Genomic DNA, 24,930 nt, shown 5'->3' on the forward strand with positions numbered 1-24,930 from the left:
ATAGTCACCCGCTGCTGCCCCCACCCCCATCCGCGACCCCCGAGGCCGTGCCCCGGCGGGCAGCCCCAGGTGAGGCGGCGGTGCTCCTCTCCCCTCGCCGGGCTCGCCTTAACCCCTCGCCCCGACGGGAGCAGGGGAGAGGGGAGGGAGAGGGCACGGTGAGGGGAAGCGGGGCGAGCAGCAAGGAGCGAGAGGAGCGCGGAGCCGGTGAGGGAGCAGCGTGCGCGGGGGGACGCCCCGGCCCCCGTGGCGGCAGCGGCGGCAGCAGCGGGGCGACGCCTGCCTCTAGGACCGCGCGGGCGGCGGCGGCGGCCATGGCAGGCCGCGCAGGGCGTCGCGGCCCAATGAGGGCCGAGGGGCGGGGCGCGAGCTTTTGACCAGTCAAACGCCGGTCGGGTTGCCTTATAAGGCGCGCGGTCGCCATGGCAACGTGCGCTAAGTTGCAGCAGTCGTGTCAAAGTTCACTCTCCCGCCAGCGGGGCGAGCGGCCGGCGGGGAGCGCGCTCGCCACTCGGCCCACACGCCGCCCGCGCCGCCGCGCCCCGCCCCGCCCCGCCCCTCCCCTCGCCGCCGCGGGGGGGGAGCCCCCGCTTTTTTGGGGGGGGAGAGGGGGGGGAGGGCTGGCGCTTTCCCCCCCCGATCTCCCCGTGGTGATTTTCCCCTCTCTCCCCCCCCCCCTCCCCGCGGGCTGAGGAGCGATGCTGCGCGCTGGGTTATGATCCTTCCCTCTCTCTCTCTCCCTCCTCCTCCTCCTCCTCCTCCTCCTCCTCCTCCTCCTCCTCTTCTCCTCCTCCTCCTCCTCCTCCTCCTCCTCCTCTTCTCCTCCTCCTCCTCTTCTCCTCCTCCTCCTCCTCCTCCCGCTCCCCTCTTTTATCATCCTGGCTGGCTGGGCGCTGCGCTGGCGAGTTGACTCCTTCCCTCCCCCCCGCCCCGCGGCCCCCCTCCCCCCGCCCGCGCCGTGAGCACCGGCGGCGCGGAGGCGAGAGCCCACTTGCGAGGCGGCAGAAGCAGCATAAGGCAGCGCGGCGGCGGCGGCGGCAGCGGCGGCGGCGGCAGCAGCAGCAGCACCCGAGCGGCGGCGGCGGGAGCGGCGGCGGGAGCGGCGGCGGCGGCGGGGACACGGCGCGGCGGGAGCGGCGAACCGGCTGAGCGGGGCAGAGCGGAGCGCAGCGCGGCGGGGACGGAGAGGAGGAACAAATAAACAATCATAATAATAATTAATAATAATAACAATAATAATAATAAAAAAAAAAGGCGAGGAGAGGAGGAGGAAAAAAACCAAACAGCCAGCCCCCCCACCCCCGAGCCAAAAAGAGGGAGAGAGAGAGAGAAAGAGAGCAGCGCCCGGGCGGAGCGGCGGAGAGGAAGAATTAAAGCGAGCGAAGGAGGGAGGAGAGACAGAGCAGAGAGAGAGAGAGGAGGAAAGAGGAGGAAAAAAAAAAAAAGCCCACAAAAACAAAGCGATCGCAGTTGATGTTCCTGCTGCAAGCTGGACTTCCAAAAACTACGGCGAGACCGTCCGCTCTCCGCGCCGAGAAAAGTCTCCTCAGCTGTGCGTGTTTTTTTCCGCTGTGTGTGTAATCTTTAACCTTTTATTCATTCTTATTTTGATGGCTTTCCTGAATGGCTGACTGCGAGCTTCCCTGGACCTGGCCCCCAGACACCCGCCTCTCCTCCTTCAACTACTCTGCTGCAGATCAGCTCTAAGAGAGAGAGAGGGAGATCTTTGAAGAGATTTTTTTTTTTTCCTCCTCTCTCTCTCTCTCTCTCCCTCTCTCCCCCACCCCCACCACCCCTTTACTTTGCTCTCCTGGAGCCCAGACAATCGACTCGCAACTCGCCCCCCCGCACACACACCTCCATCTCCCCGTGCTTCAGCACCTTCGCCGGTACCGGGAGATCCCCCCCACCCCGACCCTCCTAAAAAAAAAAAAAAAAAAAAAAAAAAAAAAGGCAAAAACAACAAAAGGGAGAGGGGGAAAGAGAGAGAGAGAGAGGGGAGGAAAAAAAAAAAAGACTGCTGCAGAGCTGATCTGAAAAGCAAAGCAAACAAACTTTGAAAATAAAGGGGGAACAGGAAGTTTGGCAACGGTGTCCAACAGATATGGCAATGGTAGTCGGTGTGTGGCGAGACCCCCAGGACGATGTGCCCGGAGCTCAGGGAACGCAGCCTTCGCAAGCCCCGCCGGTGCAGGGACCTCCGGCCGGGGCCCCGCACACCCCACAGACCCCGGGGCCCGGGGGCCCTCCCAGTACGCCAGCCCAGACCAACCCGCCAAGCCAGCAGAACCAAGGAGACAAACAGCAGCAGCAGCAGCACATTGAATGTGTGGTTTGTGGGGACAAGTCTAGTGGCAAACATTATGGCCAGTTTACCTGCGAGGGTTGCAAGAGTTTCTTCAAGCGGAGTGTAAGGAGGAATCTCAGCTACACTTGTCGTGCCAACAGGAACTGTCCCATTGACCAGCACCACCGCAATCAGTGTCAGTACTGCCGCCTCAAAAAATGCCTCAAAGTTGGCATGAGACGGGAAGGTATTGGGATTTCATTTGTTTTGCAATTTTTTTTTCACTCGCTGCGTTTAGGGCGGTTTGTTGTTTGTGTTGGGTTTGTTGTGGTTTGGTTTTGGGTTTGATTTTTTTTTTTTCCTCCTTTAAATTATTATCCTTATTATTTTCAACCTCCCTCCCCAAACCCAACCAGAACCTTTCCTCCCCCTCCCTCCCACCCCCTCTTACCACCCACCCCCCCGAATAAACAGCCAGAAACTTTCTCGTAATGAAAGAAAGAGGTGTTGGAGAGGGTGGGCAAGGGAGGCAGGGGCTCTTGCATGCTTTCTCCTGCACTCGTAATTGATTTGTGTTTGTTTTGATTTTGCTGATGGAGGTTTATTGGAAGTGGATTTTTAGTTTCACGCTGCTTAGGAGCGAGATGATTATTCTGACGTGTGGTTACTTTTCCTTCGTGCTCCCTCCTGCATGTTCAGCCTTACCCCCCGTCCCCCGAGCAGCTCTCTGCGTGTGTGTCTGCGTGGCTCTCTGCGTGTGTGTACACACACGGAGCCTCACGAGATGCACGCACACACACATATATATATCCCCCAGCACCCTGCCTTAGATTGCAATTTTACACAGGCGGTTCAAATTACTATTACAATGGGACTCACCCTACCGAGGCTCTACAGCACTCCACTGTGGATTCCCAGCCGGATTTTTTCCTCTTTTAAAAAATATATATACACACACATATCCGCGCGTGTGTGTGTGTGTATGTAGTGCCGTGTGTCTGCCTTTCCCCCACTGTTATTATCTCACTTTTCTTCCTCCTATTTTCTTGTCCCTCCGGGAGAGGCAGGAGGGGGGTAGAAGGGACGGGTGGTGGCAGGGGAGGGGGGGAAGGAGCAGCCCAGAAGTTAAGTGTGGGGTGCTCGGGTCTCTGCAAGTCGAGTCTTTGTGATATAAAATTAGACGAGAAATGTGAGCCTGCAGTTTTCCAGTGCGTGCTCTGTGTCTGGACGCTGCTATGTAGGTTAAGGGTTAGGGGGCTTGGGACTTGCTGGGCTCCTCTCTTTGTGTTTCTGCAAGAGTAACTAACCTCGTAATACGGGCGATAACAAATATAAATCAAGCACGTTTTTAGGCGTTCTCCCTTCTTGCCGTCTTTCTGCCCCTGAGCCCTTTTTCTCTGTCCTTTTTCTCTCGCTGTCACCGTGTAAATTTATTAACAAAATGAAAGGCCCACTTTCCCTGGGCAGCTGAGGAAGGTGCCTTTGGATAATGCCCCCAACCTCGCCGGGGGACCTGCCGGCGATGTTGTGGGGTGATCTCGCTTCCTTTGATATTTTTTAGTAGGGGAGGGAGGGGGGGATGTATAATAACAGCAGCGACGATCTATTCAGTGGGCGAGAAACGCGTGTGGGACCCAGCGCCGGGGATTTTGAACTGAAGTGTTTCTTCCCTCTCCCCCTCCACCTCCCTCCCTCCCCATCCCGCTCCCCCAGCCTCAAATCAATAAGCTGTTTTAGGTGTAATGAAGAAAAATACCCGGGCACACAAAGACGTATCCTGCATCTCTTGATGGAGGGGTGGCGGTGGAGGGGGTGGGGGGAAATAACTGAATTGTGGTGTGTTTTGGGAAGTGAGGACCTCGAGCTCCTTCGGGCGGTCCTGGCCGAGCGGACAGCATTGCTCAGCTTTTATTGTTGCTTTGGCTTGACCCGGGAACTGCGGAGCCTTAAAACCGGGTACGGGCTGAACTCAGGCTGGGAAAATGCCTGTTCCCCCTTAAGCTGACTTGGTACGGTGTCACACACGCACGCACAAGCACACAAAGCAGGCTGTATTTGAACCGATGGTCGCAATTCAGATATTAATAGCTGTAGTTTCTTCTTTATTTACTGCAGCGGTCCAGAGGGGCAGAATGCCACCCACACAGCCAACTCATGGTCAGTTCGCCTTGACAAACGGGGACCCTCTCAACTGCCATTCCTACCTATCCGGATATATCTCCCTTCTTCTGAGAGCAGAGCCCTACCCCACCTCCCGCTTTGGCAGTCAGTGCATGCAACCCAACAACATCATGGGCATCGAGAACATTTGTGAACTGGCAGCTAGGATGCTCTTCAGCGCGGTGGAGTGGGCCAGGAATATCCCCTTCTTCCCAGACCTCCAGATCACAGACCAGGTGGCCCTCCTGAGGCTGACCTGGAGCGAGTTATTTGTCCTCAACGCTGCCCAGTGCTCCATGCCCCTCCACGTAGCTCCGCTCCTGGCAGCTGCTGGCCTCCACGCTTCGCCAATGTCTGCTGACCGAGTGGTCGCCTTTATGGACCACATACGAATCTTCCAAGAGCAAGTAGAAAAACTGAAAGCATTGCATGTCGACTCTGCAGAATATAGCTGTTTAAAGGCCATAGTCCTCTTCACCTCAGGTAGGCAGCATTTCTTTGCTCTTCCTTTTTCCTTCCCCCGGCCCCCCCTGAGAACTGTTTGCTCTTGCAAAGTGTTATTATTGCCTGCACCCCATCACCGCTCCCTGCCCCCTCTCCCTCCCCCCCCCTCCCCTCTCCCCAAGAACCAGCGCGGTCTCTTTCCTTTTAGGAAACGGTGCCCTGTGGTCTCCCCTTCAGGGCCTCAGATCTGAGCATCCCATCTTCAAGGGAGTGCAAAAATAATAATAATAATAAAAAAAATGTAAATAAAACCACATAGACACACAGACACAAGACAGCCAAAACACACCCCAGCCCTAGCTGAATAATGCTGGGGACGCGGGAAGAGGGGGCTCAGGGAGAAGCACCCATTCGCCACGAGAGACTGCGCTTTTCCCATTGAAAATAATATTTTATTTAACAGTATAGCTCTGGGTTGTTGCATTTAATGACACGCATCCGAACAGCAGCAAAATCTGTTTGATGTTGTTAAATACAAGTCGTCCTATCAGTGAAACCACTTTAAAAAGAGGATCATTTTATGGGCAGCCAGGAAGGGAAAAAAGCCCTGCAGGATTAAAAATTGAATTAAAAAAAAAAAAAAAGTTAAATGCGCAAAGCTGAGTTTAAAATATGTTCCCTGCCATCCCATAAAATAAAATAAATCAACTTTCCAAAGAGCTGTCTCTGATTTAAACGGAATGTGGCAGTGAGCAGTTCTGTGTCATTGAAGCTAAGGGGAAAAGTTTGCATTTGTACCCAGCAGGAACTGCATAGTCCAAAGCGAGTAGCGGGTGCGAAAAGATCATTACCATAAGTAGACAGGGATAGTATGAAAAAGTAAGAGGAGACTGAAGCTGCCGCTCCGCAGTGTAATTCCGGGGTGGCACAACTATGCCTCTCCCGAGGAAAAGACCTCGAGGTGTTTCTTAGATAATCAAAGAGAGGAGGGGGGGGTGGGGGGGTGGGAAATATGTGTCAACTTTTGCTGCCTAGAAATAGTGCATGAGTTATAAAGCAATAATTGAGTGCGTTGTGAAATCTAATTAGCTTGCACTAGAGTTTAACCTGGGTGAGTAATAAACCTGATATTAACTCTGGAGGCTAAATTTTTTTTTTTTTTTTTTTTTTGAAGAGGGGAAAAAAATTCTGCTCGCTAATTTGTGCAATACGTTATCTCAGATTGCTAACTTTAAGGCTGCATCGGCAACCCTAAGTGCTGGAGCCCTAGAAGTTTGGGGATTAAGGTTTTTTTTAAAAAAAAATACATATATTTCTCCTGTAACTCATTTGAAAGCTTGGGAAAGTGGCCACGCGATAAACATATGAATGGAAGCAGGACCTGTAAAATAATTACTCATCGGAGTTTTTTAAAGCCTGATATCAGGAAACAGGAAAAAAATGTAGTTTATGTGGGAAAAGAAGGGCTCACAATCCGTTCCTTGTTGTGTTAAAGGGGGTCTGGGGAACGAAGTCATTTTCTGGACTTTGTCCAGGTTCTGGGTCGTGACCTAAACTTCCTTTTATATATTATTGCTTTACACATAAAAAACTTCTCCTTTTTTTTTTCCCTCCCCCCCACCCCCCTCCCCAAATTACTCGTACTGAAGTCCTAACGTGATCAATGAGCAGGGCGCATCTAGCCACAGGGAGACAGGGATCCCGAGTGGGAAGGAGTGTACGTGGGGTACTTAATTTATTTTTTCTATCGTTTTCTAGGATGCGTTTTCCTCTCCCTCGCTCAAATGCTTAGCGAGGATCCCACACACGCTCACCACATCCCTCCCCAGCCCCTGGCCAGCTCACACCCACACCGAGGAGTTTATTTCCAATCCTGTCTTTTCTCCCAAATCACTTTTTTTTTTCTTTTTTTTTTTTTTTAAGCCTTCTGAGAAAACAATCGTCCGATCCTGTCGTAACTGTTTAATTTATTACTATTTTCAAAATGTGAGGCCTGGCGTGTAAATTGCCTCCCAACTAGATAAACGTTTCTTGTTATCTGATTCTGGGGAAGATAGCCGCATGCAAAAAAATAAACCCCCAACCCCCCAAAAAACCCTCAACCCCTAATAAAAAATAGGGTGATGCGTGCAGCTCCTGCAGCACCCCAATAACACTCCCTGATGTAAAGCAGACGCACATAGATGGATATAATGTTTGCTGCAGCCTCTTTTAACAGAGAAAAAAAAAAATCTGGGTTCTAATGACTCGCAGAATATGCATGTGTTAGCCCTGTGCCTAGGAAAGCCACAGGGAGGTCAGGTCACAACCTGTGCTCTTTCAGCACAGACGTCTCTGATTTAAAGGGAACTTATTGTATTTTAGCGTATCAGGGAGGAAAAAAAAAAAGGGTGGTGGGGGGGAAATGTCCAGACCCTATCAGGGAGTTTTCTTCTTGTAAGGGCCTTTAGGTTTAAAAAGAAGAAGAAGAGGGGGGAAAAAAAAAAAAAAGAAAGAAAAAAAAAAAGGAGAAAAAAAAAGAGGGGGGAGTGGAGGGGGGGGAAGAAAGAAAGAGAAAAGAAAAGAGGGGGGAAAAGAAACAGCTCAAATGAACAGAGAGATCACAGTTTGCATGGCTGCCTCTGAATAGGCTAAACTGACAAGATCAGTTTTAAAGGGCCACTTAAATCAGTTTCAAAGACTGAAGAAAAACGCGTTGTCTTCTTTGGGGGAGAATCTGTTGCTGTATCCGGGGCGCCATTATCTTTGGCTTGCCCGGTTTTTTATTATTATTATGATTTCTATCACTATTATTAGTATTCCTTCTCATCACATGGTTAGGTTCTCCCCAATTATTTTCCAAGGGGGCGGGAGGGGGGAGGAGGGGGGAGAAATAGTGGCTCCCTTTCCCCCCTTTCGACTCAAGATTTCCCCGACCCCCAGCCTTTCCCCCTAAAACCATAGATACACGGGAATTGCGCTTGGCCAGCACCTCCTTGTCAACCCCTCTGGTCTGTCTTGCCATTAAATATCTTGAATCTTGGAGATTCTCAGTCCTGAAGGAGACACTCCAGAAGAGAGAAATACAAACACACACGCACACACACACACACACACACACACAGAAAGAGATTGTCCCTTTGGGTAAAACCTACTTAAACTCTGGGGGGCGAGGTGATGGCGCACGATCTACACTTAATTCTAGCGATAAAAATTTTAAAAAAAATCAAATTAAAACATAAAAAACCCACCCAAACACCACAACAACTTTTTAATCTGATGATTGTTTTCTTTTTTTCTTTTCTTTCTTTTTTTTTCTTTTTTTTTTTTTTTAATACACTTTCTTCTAGATGCCTGTGGTCTCTCTGATGTAGCCCATGTTGAAAGTTTACAGGAGAAGTCACAGTGTGCTTTGGAAGAGTATGTTAGGAGCCAGTATCCCAACCAGCCAACACGATTCGGGAAGCTATTACTACGTCTCCCCTCCCTTCGCACTGTCTCCTCTTCTGTCATAGAGCAATTGTTTTTCGTCCGTTTGGTAGGTAAAACCCCCATAGAAACCCTAATCAGGGATATGTTACTGTCTGGCAGCAGTTTTAACTGGCCTTACATGTCCATTCAATAAAATATTCGAGAGAAAGAAAAAAGAATTTAAAAAAAAAATTTAAAATTGAGAAGGGAGATGAAAGAGAGTGAAAGGAAAGCAAATGACATTTGGGTTCTGGTTGTTTCTTAAATTTCCTTCTGCTAAGAAAGGATGTAAAAGGATGTTACAAGTTTGCTAAGAGAAGACAGGAAAAAAAATTAATGGACTGTGAATTAAAAAAAAAAAAAAGAAAAGAAAAAGAGACTGTCAAATGAACTTTTACAGAATGCATTAAAAACTCCCGTGTCGTTCAGAAAAAAAAACTTGCTACTTATCATTTTTTGTAAAAAATTTAAAAAAGAGAGAAAGAAAACAGAAAGAAAGAAAAAAGAGAAAGAAGAAGAAGAAAAGAAACGATGGCGGGCTTTTTCTTTTTTTCTTTTTTCTTCTTTTTTTTCTTTTTTTGGGGTAAACTTTTTAAAAAAAAATCTCGCTTAAAGTGCATTTAAAGGAAATTTGGAGAAAATTAGCAGAACGGAAGAAAGTAAGTCTTTTTTTTCCAAATTATTAATTGTCCTATGTGTCTATGTACCTATAGCTGTTCTTTTTTGTATTTTTCTGGTTTCAAACCAGTTTATTCTGTGGTTCTATAATAATTTTTGATATAACCTTGGCTTCTTTAAAAAAAAAAAAGTGTATCCTTAAAATATATGTTCTGAAAGAATTAAAACTGAGTCCACGAAAGTATCATAGGAAGAAAGGAAAAGAGAAAAAAACCCCTCAACAACACAATGATGGAAGCGCACTTAAGGTGGTGACCCAAAATCTAGCTTGAAGCTGAGAGAGCTATAATTATATAGACCCGAATGAACCACACGTGTCATATAACTCCCCCCAAATCTAGGTTTTTTTGATATTTCGGACAGAAAATGAACTGTGGGGATTTATTATAGGTAGAAGGAATTTGTGTCCAAGACACATTACGGTTTTGATTTTAAAAGCAAACAAACAAGCAAAGTGAACTTTTGTAATTTGAATTGGGTTCCACATAGTTCATCATGAATTGTTATTAAACTCCTCTATCTGTTTGTATATTTGCAAGCCCTTTGTATTATAATAATTGTTGATATTTTCCCTTTTTAAAAAATACCATTGAAATCAGCATGACAAAATAACACTGTTGGCACTTATAGATAACGTGATTGATTCAGTATCTTAGAGTTTACAGTTTTTGTGTTTAAAAAAACTGAAGGTTTTTTTTTTTAAGTGCAACATTTCTGTATACTGTAAAAGTTATAATAACTGAACTGTTTGGTCGAGTCTTTGTGTGTTATATTCCAAGGAAAATTGAAAGTATTCAGAAATTAAAATATTATTTGATATCTGAAACTTGTTTGGCTGTCATAAATGTCTTTCAGAAACCACATTTCTTCTCTATAGTTTGCAGTCATTTAAGTCCATAGGCGATTGATTTGTTTACTTGTCACAGTAAGTTTGTAGCAGATGTATTGTAGTGTATTTACCTGTTTAATTCCGGGATGGGGGTGGAGGACTTAAGTTCGTGGTTTATCTCTGGTTTTAGGAAGTACTATGCTGAAATGGTAAACCATCAACCCCCATTCATCTAATCCTCCTGTTAATTAAAAATGGATTTTCTGGAAAAAAAAGGCCCTTATTTTTGTCACACTTAAGTGCCTGCGTAGGAAAGGTATTGTGAAAAAGTATTAGAAATCTGGAGATCAGTATCTATTTTATGATCAGAATGGGGCGAAAAATCTTTTGTAAATGTCTGACATACGCGCACAAGATCATTCAAGCAAGGTAATAGCAGTATTGTAAATATAGGTCAGTTGTTTGCAATGAGTTTTCTTTAAGTATGTGTGATTTTTTATAATACTCCGTAGTTGCCATCTATCGTTGTCATTGAGAGGTCTTCAAATGGAGTGGCTTTAGCTTCTAGCACTGAGGAGTCGGTTTTTAATGTATATATACTCTCAAGTGGATTTTTTTTACCTTAGACTGTGAAAGCATGACCACAGGTCATCTCTATATTTTACATATGGGATATATGTCTGTATGTATACTTGCATACATACATGCGTAGGCGTACATGCATCTTTCCTGTGTAGCTACAGGGCCCTCTCTTGCAGCCCTTGCGCAGGCAGAGCTCCCACTGATGCGGTGGGGACCTGCCTGGGCGAGTGGCATAGGATCGGACACACCATTTGTGAACTCTAGTGCTATCCAGAGCAGGCAACCCCCACCCTCACCCCCCACCCCCCCAAATCTGAAGGAAGGCGAGATGATGTGGTTTTGCAAGGGGTTGATATTTTGTTGTGTGTGTGCGTGTCTTTTTTTTCTTTATTTTTTTACCCCCACCCCTCCCCTCTCTGTCCCCCCCACCCGCCCTCCCCTTGGTCTATAGCAGATGCTTTGTATGTGAAAGCTTGCAATTTTGTTCTTGTCTGAGGCTTCCCCCTCTCCCTTTTTACCACACGTAACTACACCATGTTGTGGTTTCACAAAAAGAGAGAGAGGGAGGGAGGGAGATCATTCTGTAAAGTCGATTAAACCCTGATCTTTAGTGTGTTCCAGTTAGACACATCTGTACTGGGGGCTGAGGGGCGTATGACTGTGAATTTGAGCAGAGTTTTACATCTGAATCATGGCTCCTTTTCTATAAATATATAAATATATATAAATATATAAATATACTATTATTGCAGGGGATTGCTGACCTCTAGATTTAGCTTTTTCTATTGCAAGTGCTATCCATGTGAGTGTGTGTGTGTGAAGTTTTTATGCTTACTAAGAACACAGGATCTTGACTTGTTTGTTTTGTGTTAGTTTATTGTAAACAACCATTTGTTGTAAATTGTTATTGGCATTAAATTATAATTTATGATTTTCAAATCCAAAACATTCTCTGCTTTTTATGTTTTAAAGCCTGTAAGCTATCTCTATATTTATAAGTTTCTCGCAGCGAGCTTTGGTTCACAGAGAATAATAGTAAACAGAAAATGCACCAGGGTTAAATAAAAGCACACACACACGCACGCACACACACACGCACAAGCCCCATGTATATATGTTTGGAATGCTCAGAGGAGGATTTGTTTAGGGACTTCAGTTAGTTTTAAGTTTATAGCATTTAAAGAAAGTTTTTCTTTTCATGCTGAGTTAGAACAAAAGATCTATCCAAAGATTGAATTGGACAAAAGAGGAGGGTTGGGATCGAGAAGCTTGTTCTATGTGGAATTGAGGAGATTTTTTTTTTTTTAAGGGAAAAAAAAAAAAAGCTGCTAAACATGGCGACTCTTTCCCTTTAAGTCTCTAATTTATTTATTTTTTCTTCCTTGCGGTCCTTCCCCCCCCTCCCCCCCCCTCCTTAACCCTCCCTTTTATTTTTGCTTTAACCTGATCTTAGTTCGCTCTATTCCTTCCCCACCACCCTTGCCACCGGCGCGGGGACTGGCGGGGAAAGACCCAAAGGCGACCCGGAACGACAGCGAAAGCTGCAGAGCCGCCCGCGGTGCAAACCACATCTCGGGAAAGGTCTTCTTCACCCGCCCGCCCACCCCCCTTCTTCCTCCTCCTCCTCCTCTTCCCCTTCCCTCTCCGCCGCCGCTCTCCCAAACCTTCTCAGACCCCTCCGGGAGAGCGGCGGCGGGAGATGGGGTGGGGGTGGTGGGGGGGAGGCCGCCCGCGCTGTGCGTGCGCGGGGCGCGGAGGGGGCGCGGAGAGGAGGCGGCTCTCCCAAGTTCAGACAAAAGCGGAGGGTTGGGGCGAGAGGAGGCGCTTGGCGGGCGGTGCCAGCCCGCCTGTGGGGCTGGCGGGGCCGGGCAGCGCCCGCAGCCCGCGGGGCTCGCCCGTGGGGCCGCGCCGCCGGCGGCCGGGGAAGGGGCGGGGGGTGCGGGTGGGAGGGGAGCGGAGCGGGTGGAGGGGAGGGGGGGGGAGGGATGGGGGAGGAGGCGCGGAGCGCTGCGCGGCCGCGGGGGCGACGCGTGGGAAAGTCCGCCGCGGGGTCCGATGAGCTCAGCCAACATGGCGTCCCCGGCCCTGCTCGCTCTCTCCGCGCCGCGCGTAGCCGGGTCGGGAGCAGAGGTGGAGAGGAAGGAGGGGGGAATGTCCCTGTCGTTCCCTCCTCCGCGCACGGTCCCCGCGGTGGGAAGCGGTCGGGGGGTTGCCGGGCCGGTCGGCGGGAAGAGTTGCCGGGCCGCCGGCCGGGGACGGCGGGCGTATCTTCCCCCGGAGCTCGTATCCCATCTGCATGTAAATGACCTGTGGAAGCATCTCCCCTGTGCGAGCGCGGCTCAATGGCCATTGAAGCGGAGTCAGACCTACCCCGGGGTGTTATATTTAGGGTTTGCGCCTGCAGAGACAGCGGAATCCTCGGGAAGGTGCCTTAAAAAGGAAAAAAAAAAAAAAAAGAAAAGGGGGGGGGGGGGAAAGAGAGGGGGGAAGAAAGGAAAAGAGAAGGAGGAAAAGGGAAGGAGGACGGGGGGACATTTCGAGGCGCTCGGTAACCACCGCCGCTGATAACGAGCGGGATGTGGAAATGGAGATGGATTTTATTTTTATTTTTTTTTAATTAAAACTTTAGTGGGTCCTGGGGATCGCGCTCGCTTCGCTTTGCTTTGTAGGATGGAAAGAGATACACGGAGAAATGCAGGCCTTGTCAGGATTTATTGAAGTTGGGTTTAAAAAACGTGCTTCAGATGATTTTTCCCATTTTCTCAGATTTCAAAGGCTCCCCGCAGTGCGGCTGCCTAATTAATGGTGAAATTCAACTAAATCTAATTATGCAGTAATTTTAAAGCAGTTAGTCCTGGGCTCTGCTTTGTAATAGGAACCCAGTTTTTAAAGTTTGCTTAATGTGTTGGTTTAGAGAGCTGGGGAGGAGAGGGGTGTAAGAGACAGAGCTGTGGGGTGGGGTTTTTTTCCTCCCCCCCCCTCTTTTTTTTTCTCCCCCTTCCTTTTGTAAAGCAAAGAAACGCAAAATATAAACCCACAACATCCAGCGAAAGGCAAGGAGAGAGGCCGTGTTATCCATAGTATATGATACGGGTATTGAGTGAGAAGCACCAGCGAAAGTGTAAATAACACAGTAGTTAATAGGGACCATAAAGGTATTCCTGGCCTGTGGATTTCCAAGCGCCAAGCTCTTTTAGAGAGGATGTCGAATCCTGCGGTAATAAAGGGGCAACGGAGACACACAGCGTCTCTTCTTGGGAAATAGAAACCAGATTTCTGCTATTGAACATCTATTGTCATTAAGAGGAGAGGCTTGTGCTCGCGAAGTTATAAATCTTATCACCCTTTTGATAACACAGTTGTAATCAGTTAGCATCGCATTCAAACCCAATTGTAAAACTGCCTAATTTAATATGTCATACATGTCATTAAAACTTTATTTTTTTCCCCCTTGTCTTTTTTTTTTTTTCCTTTCTCCCCCCCTCCCCAACCCATCCTCCCTCCCCTCCCCCCCTTCCCCCCCCCCCTAAGTAAAATGTCAACAGATCTGGCGTGGTAACGTGCAGCAGGGAGAGCTCGGGGTGGCTGTGCTGCTCAGGGGGCGAGCCCGGTGCTATGCTGAAGAGGGTTCGCGTTCTCCCCATCTAGGTAATCGGAAGCGTTTATATCATATTAGGAAAAAGGTTTTGTGGTGTTGGGTTTTTTTTTTCTTATTTTTTAATAAAATAAAAACAAAGGGGGGTGGGAGGCAAGAGAGAGGAAAATGAAATCCTTCTCCTTCCTTCACAACTGCAATCGCTCAATGAAGTTCTTTGAAAGAAACTTGTCTTATGATTAGCTAAGCAAACACATCTGCTTTCCTAGTTTGGGCTTAGCTAATTATCAAAACAAAGGGGCCGTTTCTTCTTCTACCTTGCTGGAAAGATGTTATTTCAGGAGTCCTGTCCCTCCCCCATCCTCCTCCTTCCCCCCCCTACACACAGCCCCTATCCCAGCCCTTCCCAGCGAAGCACCACGCTCCTTTTATTGGGATTACCGATGGGGAAATGAGTTTGCGCACTTCTCTTCCTAATGTTAAGCTTTATCATTACCTTCCTTGGAACAATATTTTTCCAACCAAATGTCCCTGCGGCAGGGCGGAGGGTGGAGGTGGGGTGGGAAGGGGAAGGGAGGAGGGGGAAGGTGGTTTTGAATTGCGGACCAACTTCGCAGCTATTTGAATCAAGCCTGCACTCGGTTGATTTTAGTTGACAGAGCGTGTGTTGAAGCTGAACTCTATAATTTGCACTTCTGTTCTTTTATTAGAGTTGGACAACGAACTAATGAGCTTTCCCCCAGCACAGTGTCACTTGTATTTATTTTCTTTTGGAAACTTTTAGATAGAAGAAGCGTTCTTGAAAAAGGGCAGAGATGGGAGGAAGGTTTCGCGTGTTGGTTTGTGGGGGTTTTTTGTTATTTGTTTGGTTGTGTTTTGGGTTTTTTTTTCTGGAGGTGCGGGGATCAAGTCTGTGTTTCCGTGGATGTGTATGTGTCCCTGTCCCCCGCGAAAGGCGACCCACGGGGTATTAGAGGAGGATAAGCTCCGAGCTAGATGTGAAATCCGGGTGATGCTGTCCTTGGCATGACTCGGGTGGTGGGAAGACAACGTAGAGGCGATCCTCTCAAGACACCCGAAAAAAAAAAAAATAAATAAAATTTAAAAATAAAATAAATCACTGCTCCTAAAGCGGAGGCTCCGCGGTGCGGGCGCGCTGCGGTGCGGAGCGATGAGTGGCGTTAACCCGAATTTGATCTGATCTCTGCAGGAGCGGGTTAACTTTATAAAAGCAAGAGGTGGCTTTAGACGCGTGCCTGAGAGACAGTGGAAGAGAGGATTTTTAAAGAAAAATAGGTAAAGCCAATATAAAAGGGGGGCGGGGGGGGGGGGAGAAGCCCAAAGGGAGGATTTCCACACACAAAAAGCGGGGCGAAACGTTTGTCACTACGTGCCCACCAACGCATGAAACTGCGCACATCGCTCGGAGCCTGCTCTGCCCGTGTGAGCCCTGAGATAGTTTGAATTTTGATTCCAGTGTGTTTTCTTTGAACTGGGCCTTTCGGTTTATTAAGGCAGGAAGAGGAACTCAGCAGCCCTCTTTGAAACACGCTTGGTTTAACTATTTTACACAAGTTTGCCCAGGTCCCTGGAGATTCTCCAGTTGAAGAAGATTGAAATTAGAGTTAAAAGCTGACGAAGGGGGGGTGGGGGGGGGGGAGGTGGGGGTTGGGGGGTACGGGGGTGGAGGGCGAGTGTGAAAGAGGGTGATGAATCTATTGTAAATGCTCTCCTGTATTCTGATGTGTTGGTGAACGGAACAGAGATACGCGTCGCCTTGTTTGATCCATACCCACGCATCTGCATGTATGCGGCTGTATGTCATACTGCTCTCTGTGTGTACACACGCACACACATATATAGGCCACGATTAATACTCTGAGAAATGCGGGAGAAAAAGCTGGTGTTTAGCAGCCATAGGGAAAGGCGCACACTGCCTGTTTCCCAGCAGCTTTGCTCCCAAACTTTGCCTTTTCTTTTGTTTTCTTTTCTTTATTCTTCTCACAGCCCCCCCCCCCAACACACACCCACCCCCCCCTTCTTGTAAATTGCTGTTAACGTGTGTCTTTATGTTCTGTCTATAACTAGGATGTAATCAGGCGCCCCATGTCTCTCTCTAAAAGCATTTAATAAATGTCTATTAAAGCGCTACAAATGTAAGATAAATTTAGTGGCGCTGCTGTCTCCCTGTATCCAAACGGTAATGATGGATTTATCAACAGGGATTCGCCTTCAGCGCAGTGAGAGAGATTTACTCAACAAATAAGTCGGAAAAGCACCCACCCAAATACAATCATTTATACGGAAACTGATTTCTTTACAGCACGACAGATTCGAGGGAACATACCGGTTATAGCCTTTTTTTTTTCTTCTTCCCCCCCACCCCCCGCTTTTTCTCTCCCCTCCCCTCCCCTTTTTATTTCCCCCCCTTTTTAACATAATCAGTGGAGCTGGGAACGTGTGTCTGTCTCTGTTTTGGGAGTGTTTGCTTGCCTATTGCTAGTGGAAGCTCCCAGACTCGATCAAACCCGGATCGATGCCTAATTTCTCAGCATCACCCTATCTCTTTTCTCCCCCCCCCCTTCTTCACTTATTTATTTTCCTTCAGCCCCAAAATGTCGACGATAGGTATATTCGGTATCCAAAGTCGTGGAGTTTCGGAGTACAGGATGGATGATAAAAAGGGGGTGAAATTATCCCCGAATTCTCTGTATGTCGCTTCCCAAATGCTTGTGAGCGCCTCTCAGGAGCCACACCGCCCCGGAGAAGATGCTGCCTACCTCTGCTGAAATTTCTCTCTCTTTTTTCTTAGCCCTTGCTTTGAACCCTCCGCAATAGCTTGTACGCGAATAAAAGGAATTCACTCAGAAAGAATCACCAGTCATTGTTGAATTCAAGCACTGTAAAAAATTAAATATATAAATATATAAATGTTAAAAAAAATTTACTGAAATGCAGCCACAGAGCGCCCTTAAGATTATTTCCCTTTCCTAGAAAGTAGCTCCTAACCTCAGATTTCTCTACCCCCCACACCCCCCCGCCTCTTCCCTGGTCTTATTTTTCCCCTTGACCACATCTTTCTCCGATTCGCCTTGGGAAAAAAAAAAAAAAAGCATGTGCTGATTTGATGGAGTCCTTTAAACAACGGGCATGCGAGAGCGGTATTCATTCTGAAACATTAACCCTATTTTCTGAATTTCTTTCCTTTCAAATAGCTGCTCGTATTTTACTATCCTGGATCCCTGATTTAAACATCCGCAGTTCTAGGAGCTTGTTAGATACATCTCTATTTTAATTTAATTTAATTTCGGTATTGTACTTAAAATAACAATAAATAAACCCGAGAACTTGTATTTTCCTTTGCAGAGAGTTTTTTTATTCTTCTCTAGAAATTTCATTGAGATGTCTCTGTACTTTGTTTGTCAGTTATCTTTGTTCCTTTTAAATAAAGGGCTTTTAAATGGACTTATTGCTCCCAGCGTGGGTTCTTCTCTCTAAATGTTAGAAAATTGTGCCATCTACCCGCTATTCTAAGTACTGTCACACTCAGAGACCTCCGAGGACCTTCCAGCCCCAACTTCAATACAACTGTGTCAAAGGGTGCCTAGTAGCGAGAGGAGAAAGGTTTGCGTGGATTTTACAGATTTCCAGCCTGAATCGCTCTCTGAAGCGCCAAAATGATCTGCAAAGATGCAGTTGTCTTCCTTTGATGGCTGGCTCTCAGGCCCCAGCTCCAATCCAAGCCTTTGCAGGAGCTAATGAAGCCTCCCTGTCTTAGCTACATGGCACTTTCTCTCCAGTGCATAGTTTTCTTGCTAATTTTAGACACGAAAAGTGTGGGTGTGCAGGGAAGGGGGGGGGGGGGGGCGGGGGGGGGGGGAGGGCAGTGACTCTTCTGTCTTTTTTTTTTAAGAGAAATAGTCAGATATTTATAGCTATGGCCTCTAATGATGAAAATATATTGTTGTTAATTGAAAAAAAAAAAAAAGAAAGAAAAGAAAAAGTTCTCTTTTTTGAGGTTGAGTCTGGCTGATTAACTAAGGATGCTGCTGGCTGAGTTTCCAAGCGAGGGATAAGGAAAACAGAAATGTATATAAACTTTACAGGCCTTTTTATCTCCACCCAAATACTTTGCACAGGAACCCAGTCCTACCCCATTAGCTGGACTGGAACAGCAATGTTCAGATTTAAATATAGATTTCGAAATCTTTCTTGCTCGTGGGTAAGTAGAAATAGTTGGGAGGGTGTCTTGTTTGTTGTGTTTTGGGGTTTAGGGGTTTTTTCCTCCTAAAAATAAGGAAATCAAAAGTGCTTTCTAAATCCCTTAAAACGGATCGACAGTTTCCAAGTTTACGGTGTAGTTACATGTCTTCGAAATTATTTTTGCACCCCTTTGGAGCACCAGGAGAGAATTGCCAGTGTCGGCTGAGTATTTATGGATGGGGGAAAAAACAGTGATACGCTTTATGACTTTTATGACTCGTTTCACACTGTTCGAGAAATGGAGTTTTAAGCAACGTACAATTAAATCTATATTGCTTTTTGGAGAAATTCCAAGAAACTCCAGAATCAATTAGTTTAGATCCTCGGATACTTGTTGCTAAAATTAAATAAATAAATAAAATATCAAAGGGCAAAACCGGCCAGCCAAGGACAGCTCTGTTCCAGATGTAATTTTTAAGTCCCTGCTATATAGACCAGACAGGCTGCACACACTCGCTTCTCCGATTTCTCAGTTTGCATTTATTCCTATCGGAATATCCAGACATCCCAGAATCATTTCTCTCTCCCTTCTCCGCGCATTCCCCCGTCCATTCCCTTTTGAGCTTTTCGGTCAGCTTCGAGATTATTTTTTTTTATTACTTTTTTTTTCCTGTTTGATTTTTTCCCAGTGTCTTTTTAACTATACCGGTGATTATTTTTATTTGTTAAGTACTGAGGTTAGAAGTTTTCCCCTCGCTACCCACAAACTACCGCCCCGCAGGCGAAGCCAGATTCAGCCACCCTCAATTCCCAGGTTTAAAGATAATCCTAATTTTGAAAGCGGCTTCACCAGCCACTCTCTTCCCTTGATCACAAACTGTTTGGTCATCTTAAGTGCGACCTTCCCCTCTTCCCCAATTCTTTTTTTCCTCGCCCAGAGCCTTTTCCACGCCACATTTGTCGGAGCTGCGGTCCTCGATGGGACCGGGGCTGCTCCCCACTCGCAGCCGCAGGACTGTGGCGCTGGGGCCGCAGCGGCTGTGGCTCAGGTCGGCTCAGCTCCGGGCATCCCAAATCATCCCACTTCCCTCCGTTTCCTCCTTGGACCTCATTTGTCTGTCCCTATTCCTCGCAAACGTTTATTTTTCCGAACGAGAATGTCGTCCTCGGTTGTAGATGCGATGGAGTCCACTCGCAGGTTTTCCTTCCTACGGAATCTAATCTCAGCCAAGAAGTTTCTGCCTCAACTCCTGCAACATTACTAATTAACGACCCCCGGAAATTAACTGTACAGTGACCTAAAATTTCATCCTCTCGGTTGACAGTTGCCCTTCGCCTTAAAAAGAAACTAAAAAAAAAAAAAGAAACAAGAACATTATTATTATTATTATTATTATTATTATTATTATTATTATTATTATTATTATTATTATTATTATTATTATTAACCCTAGGAGAAGCATATGAGAAAGATCTTGCAGGAAAAGCCTTAAAAAAGACGTTTTACATCCAGGCTAGTTTTACGTTGACTCTGAACTAAGCTGAAAGGAGGAGGGAGAGGAAGGGCTGCAATCCAGCAAAGTTTGCTGGACTTTATTCAGATAAAACTCGAGCTTTCCCTCGCTTGAAGCCAAAGGCGAACTTGTACAATAGGAGGCAGGTCAGAGTACATCACTCTACCCATATTGTCTCCTGAAACATGGGGAGAACCCTGCTACCTTCTTCAGCTGCCTTTTTAAACGATTATTTTTATTATGATCCACGCTTAATAGACACCCCCTTCCCAGCTCGTATTTTAAACTTCCTATTCCCTTTATAGGAGGGTGATTCATTTCGCACTGTCACTATTTCCAATTTTGTGGGTTTACTGATGTCTTACTTTGAAAGGGAAAAAAAAAAAAAAAAGTACACTGTTCCTACCCCAAAGGTCTCATTAGCCTCCGCTGGCTGCTTTTAAGACAGCAGCTCGCTCGCTCTCCTCCAGCTGAATTTGTCCAACCCCTTCATCTTCTCATGTTTTATTTCGAGGTTTCACTGAAAAAACATTAAATCCCAGAAAGGTCAGCTTCTCCCCACTCTAATATCCCCGCAAGCCGCTCGCAGCCCTGAGGTGCCGTCCCTCCTCCCGTTATGAGCAGGGCTGCTGGAAGTTGGCAGCCCCCGGGAAGCGCTGGGGCTTGCTCCCCCCCCTCCGCACCCCGCGCATCCCCCGCGGGGAGGCCGCTCCCCGCCTGCCCGGCGCCCCGGCCCCGCACCGTCCCCCGGGGCATCCCCAGCCGGAGCCCCCCGCACCCCGCCAGCGCTGCAGAGCCTGTAAACACCTTCCGCTCTTTATCTCCAAGCACGCTCTGGCGAGAGGATTATTGTTATTATTATTGTTATTGTTATTATTATTATTAAAGGCGATATTCAAATGGGTCCCCGTTTGTCTGCGCCACCAGTGTGTTTCAGAGCGATTATCTCATATCTTTCCTACAGAAGTAAGCTATCCCTCAGCCCTGGGTCAGGCATTGATCTCTCTGCAATGTAACAAACGGCCGGGTTAATTTTCCCTCATTACCATTTCCATAGCTCAGGCTCCACACACAGGACGGAGCCCTCCAGCCCGGAGCCCCGGCTGCCGCTGTGTGCGGCTCCCGGGCGGGCACACACACACACACACACACGCGCGGGGGGACACACATGTGTCATGGCAGCACCCCAAATCCTCACACCCCGCTTCAAACACCCCCAGTCGCAAGTTGCACGGGGCAGCATCGCTGCCTTTCTTTCCCCTATGTCACCTTGCCTGACACACGCACCCCCTCCACACAGCCCCTTTTGTATGGATTTGGGGGTTTCTCTGGGGTTGTAGTATTTGTATTATTTTTAAACGTTGTTCTGCTCACTATAAATTAGAAGGATTTTTTTTTGCTCACCCCGTTTACTTCTTAATCTTTTTTCCCCCTTTTTTTTTTCCTTTTTTTTTTTTTTTCCTTGAGTCTTTTCATTCACTGGTTGCAAAAGAAAAGGGGGTTGGTCAACACCAAAATGGCAAAGTTCAGCTTGGAGGAAAAAAAAAAAAAAAAAAAGAAGAAGAAGAAGAAGAAAAAAACCCTCCAGCTACCTACAAAGGGGCTCAGGGCTTTGTAATGGCAGAAAGAAACAAAAATGAAAAGAAAATTGCAGTTGAGGCTAAAGTGTGAGAGTGTGTTTGTGTGTATGTATATCTGTGTGTATTTTTAAAGGTTTCTTTGAACTGCCTTTGTGCTGACTAGGCAAAGCTCCTTGCCAATGCTAGTCACGGTTTAAGGAACTTTGAGTTAACCTCTTATATCGAATGAATCTTTTCATTTGGAAACCAATAAATCTCAATCTCTAGCCACCTTTTGTAGAACAGGCTGGGGCTTACCAAGGCAAGGCTGAAGCTTATAATAAAGAAGAGATAAAGTTTGCCAAAGTTGTTGGTGGGGTTTTTTTAAATTTTTTTTTTCCTCTTCCCCTTCTTCTTCTTCCTCTTCTCTTGTAAATAAAAGTTTTGGAGATGGCAGCATTTGGAAGCAATCCGGAGAAGGACTTGGATCTATGCATTGTTTCACAGTAAGCCTCTTTACTTAAATAGAGTCTTCAGGGATTCAAACACGAAAAATGATTTATAGTTTTCCAACAAGTCATTATTTTGGTCAGTTGTTGAGGGTGGGGTTGTGGAAAAGGAGGGGGGTCCATACAGTCTAATAATCAATGTGTGTCTATGGAAAGTGAAAAGGGAGGGGTGGGGAGGGGAGGGTTCTGCAGATAAGTAGGGTTAACACTATAAACATTGCAGACAATTGAATTTTCCCATCTGAGCGGGAGTTGGGGAGAAAAGGGGTCTTCACATTTATCAGGCACTGGAGAGAGCGTGTGTGGGTGAACGAGTGAAAGAAAAAAAAAACAAACCCATTTCTCAAAGCAGTTTGGAGTCACTCTGGTTTCTGACTTGCACTTTTGCATATTTGGTACCATTTCTTTGAAGTACTTGGAAATCCAACGTTGCGTCTAATCTTTGGATGGGAGATGTGACCACAAGAATCAATGTTTTGATTTATTTTTCAGTCCTTATTTCCTGTCTAGTCTCCCTTCGCTCGCCCTCTCGCTGATTATGCCATACTTATACGTGTGTATACATTATATGTGTATTATATATATAATGCCCCTGTAGACATCTTTTAAAAAATCATTTGCAATTTCTCTTTCACGGAGGCGCAGTTCAAGTCTCAACCCCTCTCTTTATCCTGTTTTATTTCAAGACGCTGTCTCCTTTCCGTCTCCAAATTGTTCCCATCCAGGAGTTATTAATTACTCTTACAAGGCGGGAGATTCTTAACTAATAACAAAGTTGTAAATTACCACCTTCCCTCAAATATTTCTCATTTGTCAACCCTGATTGATTTGATTAATATTCCACCGGCTGAGATCATTTCAAGTTGCACTATATAATCAGCAGCACCAGGCTGCTCAGCAGAGCTTCTGCTTTCGGAGAAGATTTCTTTCCAGCTCTTAAACTGAAGTGTATTTTGCATTTGCTCCAGAGGAGGTAAACGCGGACCTATCGCTTAAAGGACCTTAAGGCTCAGAGGCTGAATACGGTGTCGGGAAATAAAATTAACTAAGCGTGTCTGTTGTTAAAAATATAATATATATATATATATATATATATATAGGGGGCATGGGGGAGGGGGGATATCGGGGGGGGGAAGGGTGGGGGCACACGAATAGCACACCCCCCCCCCCCCCGCCCCATGTTAGCCTGGAAGAAAACATGGGTTTCAGCCTTGCTTGCGAGGCTGGTTCAGCCCTCGCCTGAACTCTCCCACAGTCCCTCCTTGCCTTGTACCCAAACTGTCACATCGACTGGAATAAACACCCAGCACCTCGATTTATGTTTAGCTTGTGGCCTCAGACACACAGAAATAATAATAATAGCGCGTAAATTACATATCTCTCCCCCCCCCCCCCCCCCCCCCAAATGATAGACAATAAACTTGGCTTCGGCTCCACCGCGAGTGGGACTGGGTTTCTGGTTCAAAACCATCATATTGGCTTAATTACGTGACTGTAAATAACGGCAAGGCGGTCATTTTTCTCTGCTTTTAAAGAAAAAAGAGAGTCTTCTGCGTGAGCTTTCTGCCCCATGTCACCGCTGCGCATATGCGTAGCGCGCACCTACCGACCTGTATATACGATATAACGTGGAAATCACGATATATTAAAGTGACCCCTGCCCGCCTGAGCTCGGGCATCAGATCCCGGCTGCTGTCCTTGCAAATCATCGATAGCCGCTCCCTCCGCCACCACTTGAGTTTTAATCTTAATTACATTAAGTGAAGTAGCGGGCTTGCCGTGGAATTGAACATGATGCATGACGGCTGCCTGTTAAACGATCGATTGTGAATATCGCCTTTCTCCTCTCTATCGATATTCACAATACGCCTTGACTGCGTCCGGGGCGGTAGCGCTGGGGTTGTGGGGTGTTGGTTTTTTTGGGGGAAGGGGCTGGGTTCGGGTTTTTTGATTATTTATTGTGTGTGTGTGTGTGCGTGTGGAGATGTAAAAATGAGAGACTAGAGTGAAATAACATTCCGCCCAGTCACCTGCAATTCAATATGCACACAAGAGACGCCGATGTATATGAGACGATTTTAATTATGATTAGAAGACACACTCTGAGCAAGAGAATAGATTTGGAGGGAGGGGAGGGGGGGGGAAAGGGGGGGCCGGAGGAGCATTAATGAAATCTTTCCCCGCGATACTAAAAGAAACAAGTGGTTGATACAACGGAGGTGATTTGTCACCCAACTCCGAAGGGGGGTGGGCGATCGGATCTGAGCATCAGTCCTTTCTTCCCCCCCCGCCTCGCCTCGCCCCCCCATCTCTTTGAAGCAAATGATATGCCATGATGCCTGCCTAACAGGCAGAGCCTCAGACCACGCCTTTGCCGGGCTCTTCCACCCTGGCGCTGCCGGAGCAGCTCCCCCCACCCCCTCCCCGCCACTGCCCCCCCCCGTCGCCGCCGCCTTCCCCCGGCTCATCGGCACGGAGCGCCGGCGAGCCCGGCCGCGGACATGCGGCATCAGCTCGGAGCAGCGCCGTGCTTAGGCCTTAAGTAGATTGTATTTGTGCACATGAAACCTTTTGTCTCGGCCTGCGGATTGCCGGCCTTTTCAAACACAGCCGAGAAACAGTTCAGGGTCACTGGCAATTTCCAGCCCCAGTGGTGGGGGGGGGACGGGGACGGGGACACAACGACGACGACACGACACACAGGCAGAGTTGACCCTGGCCAGCCGCCTCCTGGACAGTTGTCACCTTTGGAGCCGGAGCGGAGGTGATGGAGGTTCGGAGCGGCTCGGGGAGATCGCCCCGTGGACTAGACAGGAGCCCTCCCCCGCCTTCCCCGCCCGCCGGGTCTGTCTGCCAGTCTCACGGAGCCTCCTCCCCGCACCCCCGGGTCCGCAGGGCAGCTCCTCCCGGCCTCTCCGGGGCGAGGGGCGCCGGCCCCGCCGCCCTGGCCAGACGCCCGCCCGCAGCCGCCTCCCGCCCCGCGCCGGTGCTGTGCAATAGCCGGCTATTTTTCTCTGGATGTGACTTCCAAGTGGCATAATCTGTAGGAGTGTGAATCTGTTCTCGTTATGTTTGTCCCCTTCGGTATTTCTACAGGCTTTTTTTTTTTTTCCTCCCTTT

At 47.5% G+C, this 24,930-nt stretch overlaps 1 protein-coding gene across 2 annotated transcripts; it reads left to right on the top strand.

Annotated features, from left to right (window-relative positions):
• The first annotated feature begins 861 nt into the window (after window positions 1–861).
• Window positions 862–9,971, top strand: NR2F2 (nuclear receptor subfamily 2 group F member 2). 2 transcript variants are annotated; one of them, XM_084268241.1, is made up of 3 exons: window positions 862–2,534; window positions 4,403–4,930; window positions 8,221–9,968. In XM_084268241.1, exons 1-3 carry the CDS (start codon window positions 2,105–2,107, stop codon window positions 8,493–8,495), a joined length of 1,233 nt encoding a protein of 410 aa, XP_084124367.1. In that variant the 5' UTR covers window positions 862–2,104; the 3' UTR covers window positions 8,496–9,968. The 2 variants fall into 2 exon arrangements, with proteins under 2 accessions (XP_084124367.1, XP_084124368.1); XM_084268242.1 differs by lacking the exon at window positions 862–2,534 and adding an exon at window positions 4,272–4,296 and having other exon boundaries at window positions 8,221–9,971.
• The last annotated feature ends 14,959 nt before the right edge of the window (window positions 9,972–24,930 follow it).

This window comes from Gallinula chloropus (genome assembly GCF_964237585.1).
Source record: "Gallinula chloropus genome assembly, chromosome: 9".
In the NCBI taxonomy this organism is placed as follows: Eukaryota; Metazoa; Chordata; class Aves; order Gruiformes; family Rallidae; genus Gallinula; species Gallinula chloropus.